Genomic DNA, 2917 nt, shown 5'->3' on the forward strand with positions numbered 1-2917 from the left:
GAACAGCATCTTCTTAATCATTTCCTTCCCTTCCTAACACTCTCTCAAACACACACACACACACGGAAACACTCACTGGACTGGACTACATTTCTTTTTCTTTTTTATTTTTTGAGACAAGGTCTCGTTGTATCACCCAGTTGCCCAGGCTGCTGAAATGCAGTGTGACCATAGCTTACTGCTGCCTTCAACTCCTGGCTTTAAGCAATCCTCATGCCTCAACCCCCCAAGAGGCTAGGACTACAGGTGTATGCCACCATGCCCAGCTAATTATTTTAATTTTTGTAGAGGTGGGATCTCATTAGTTGCCCAAGCTCGTCTCAAACGCCTGGCTTCAAGCAATCCTCCCACCTCGGCCTCCCAAAGTATTGAGATTACAGGCGTGAGCCACTGTGTCCAACCAGACTCTGTGTTTCTTTTTTTAATTTTTATTTATTAGGGAGGCTGAGGCAGATGGATCACTTGAGCCCAGGAGTTCAAGATCAGCCTGGACAACATGAAGAGACTCCATTATTATTATTATTTTTTTAGAGGCTGAGTCTTGCTCTGCCGCCCAGGCTGGAGTGCAGTGGGGCAATCTTGGCTCACTGCAACCTCCACCTCATGGGTTCTAGCAGTTCTCCAGCCTCAGCCTCCCAAGTAGCTGGGATTATAGGCATATGCCGCCACGCCCAGCTAATTTTTTGTCATTTAATAGAGATGGAGTTTCACCGTGTTGCCCAGGCTGGTCTCAAATTCCTGAGCTCAGGCAATCCACCTGCCTCAGCCTCCCAAAGTGCTAGGTGTGAGCCACTTCGAGCCTGGCTTTTTTTTTTTTTTTTTTCTTTTGAGACGGTGTTTCGCCATATTGGTCAGGCTGGTCTCGAACTCCTGACCTCAGCTGATCCACCCACCTTAGCCTCCCAAAGTGCTGAGATTACAGATGTGAGCCACTGCACCCAGCCATGGCTTTTTTTTAGACAGAGTTGCACTCTTTTTGCCCAGGCTAAAGTACAGTGGTTCGATCTTGGCTCACTTCAACCTCTGCTTCCTGGGTTCAAGCGATTCTCCTGCCACAGGCTTCTGAGTAGCTGAGATTACAAGCACCCACCACCATGCCCAACTAATTTTTTGTATTTTTAGTAAACATAGGGTTTCACTGTGTTGGCCAGGCTGGTCTTGAACTCTTGACCTTAGGTGACCCACCCACCTTGGCCTCCCAATGTGCAGGGATTACAGAAGTGAGCCACCATGCCCAGTTGAGACCCCATGTTAAAAATAAGTAAATAATTTTAAAAGATCAAGTCAAACACTGTTATGGAAAAATCATTTTTTAAATCATTTTTTTTAAAAAAGTTGAGCAATAGGGACATCACTGGGGTCATAAAGGACAGGAAATAAAGGAACATGTGGGCTTCAGGGGGATGTTGCTCAGCTTTCTCCAGATTGTTCTTGCTGTAGGTGGCAGGTCTCCCTAGGTGTCTTTATTCTGCTTCCTGAGATGCCAGGCAGGAGGCTTTCTCCTCTGTGAGTAGCCATGGGGTGCTTCTTCCAGTTTCAGCAAGTCCTGGCCTTCCTGGTTTGTGCTGGTGGTTGCTGGCAGTGACTCAAAGCAAAAGCCCATGCAGTAGAGCAGGCCTCTGCTAGGCTATGCTGCACCCGCTCTCTGCACTTGACTCCTCGGCTAGCAGAGTGCAGACATTACTTTCTTCTGTCCCAAAAGGGACTCTGGAGAGTTGAGTAGAGGAATATCAGGTTTTCTTCCAGGCCAGCTTCAGCCTTGGGATGTTCAAAGCAGCCTCTCGTTGCAAACCACAGTTTCTGAGGCTTGTTGCTCATGGCTAGTTAGTATGGAAGGGGGCTTCTGGATGAGGAAGACTTAGGTAGAAAAATGACTCGGGTTCTATCTGCAGTGGTGGGCAGGGGAGGTCACTGCAGAAGAGGTATTTGTCCTTTCTCCCAAATGGCTCAATCAGCAAGCTTCTGTGAGGTCAGCCTCCTGCCACTAGACTGCAAGCGCCGAATTTTGGGGCTAGAGCAACCCAGGTCTTTATCTGACTCTGCTGTAGCTCGACGTCTCTTGGGAGCCCGGCTAGGGGCTGGCTTCTCTGCTTCAGCCTTTGCTGGGGTGGCCAAAGGAGCATCCCCATAGCTCCGGTAGCTGCCAACCAGGCAGTATGTCTCCCCATGCCAGCCTACCTGGGTTTCTCCACACCCTCGGTAGAGGACATGGTAGTGTCCAGGTGTGGGAGGAGAAGTGGCAGGCACTGCAGCTGGAGAGAAAAGCAGAATTAGTCACTTTTACCTTCTACGCTGTGCTGCCATGGCCTCCCTTCTCTCATGTCTCTTCCTAAGAAGCCCTTTCGTCTTCTTGGCATCCCAGACACAGCCTTGGCCTATCACTTCTATGTGTTCCCTAAGACGGGATGCTGGCTGCAAAAGCAGTTTTGCAGAGCCTGTGGCAGCAGCAGGAGATCTGAGATCCTTCTCATTCGCAGAGAGAACAGTAGAACCTCCCAATAACTGCAATTGGATCCCCTGCCCCGCCACCTTCTCTCCCTTCCATGACCAAAAAATACATTTCTTAAGGGCTGTCACTTCTGAGGCTTTAATGGAAATTATTTTCAAGGTTTGTAAAAAATGATCTACTATAGGCCAGGTGCGGTGGCTCATGCCTGTAATCCCAGCACTTTGGGGGGCTGAGGTGGGCAGATCATGAGGTCAGGAGATCAAGACCATCCTGGCCAACATGGTGAAACCCAGTCTCTAGTAAAATACAAAAAACTAGCCAGGTGTGGTTGCATGTACCCGTAGTCCCAGTTACTCAGGAGGCTGAGGCAGGGGAATTGCTTGAACCTGGGAGACAGAGGTTGCAGTGAGTTGAGATCATCCTACTGCACTCCAGCCCAGTGACACAGCAAGACTCCAACTCAAAAAA

At 49.1% G+C, this 2917-nt stretch overlaps 1 protein-coding gene across 1 annotated transcript in view; it reads right to left on the reverse strand.

Moving 5' to 3' along the window:
• Window positions 1-1292: 1292 nt before the first annotated feature.
• DPEP2NB (DPEP2 neighbor) overlaps window positions 1293-2917 on the reverse strand; it is a 2877-nt gene continuing 1252 nt past the window's right edge. Inside the window, exon 2 of the mRNA XM_017539461.2 lies at window positions 1293-2252. Coding sequence (XP_017394950.1) covers window positions 1948-2252 — 305 coding nt within the window. The 3' untranslated portion in view covers window positions 1293-1947. The remainder of the gene's footprint in view (window positions 2253-2917) is intronic.

This window comes from Cebus imitator, unplaced genomic scaffold (assembly GCF_001604975.1).
Source record: "Cebus imitator isolate Cc_AM_T3 unplaced genomic scaffold, Cebus_imitator-1.0 Scaffold118, whole genome shotgun sequence".
Taxonomy (NCBI): Eukaryota; Metazoa; Chordata; class Mammalia; order Primates; family Cebidae; genus Cebus; species Cebus imitator.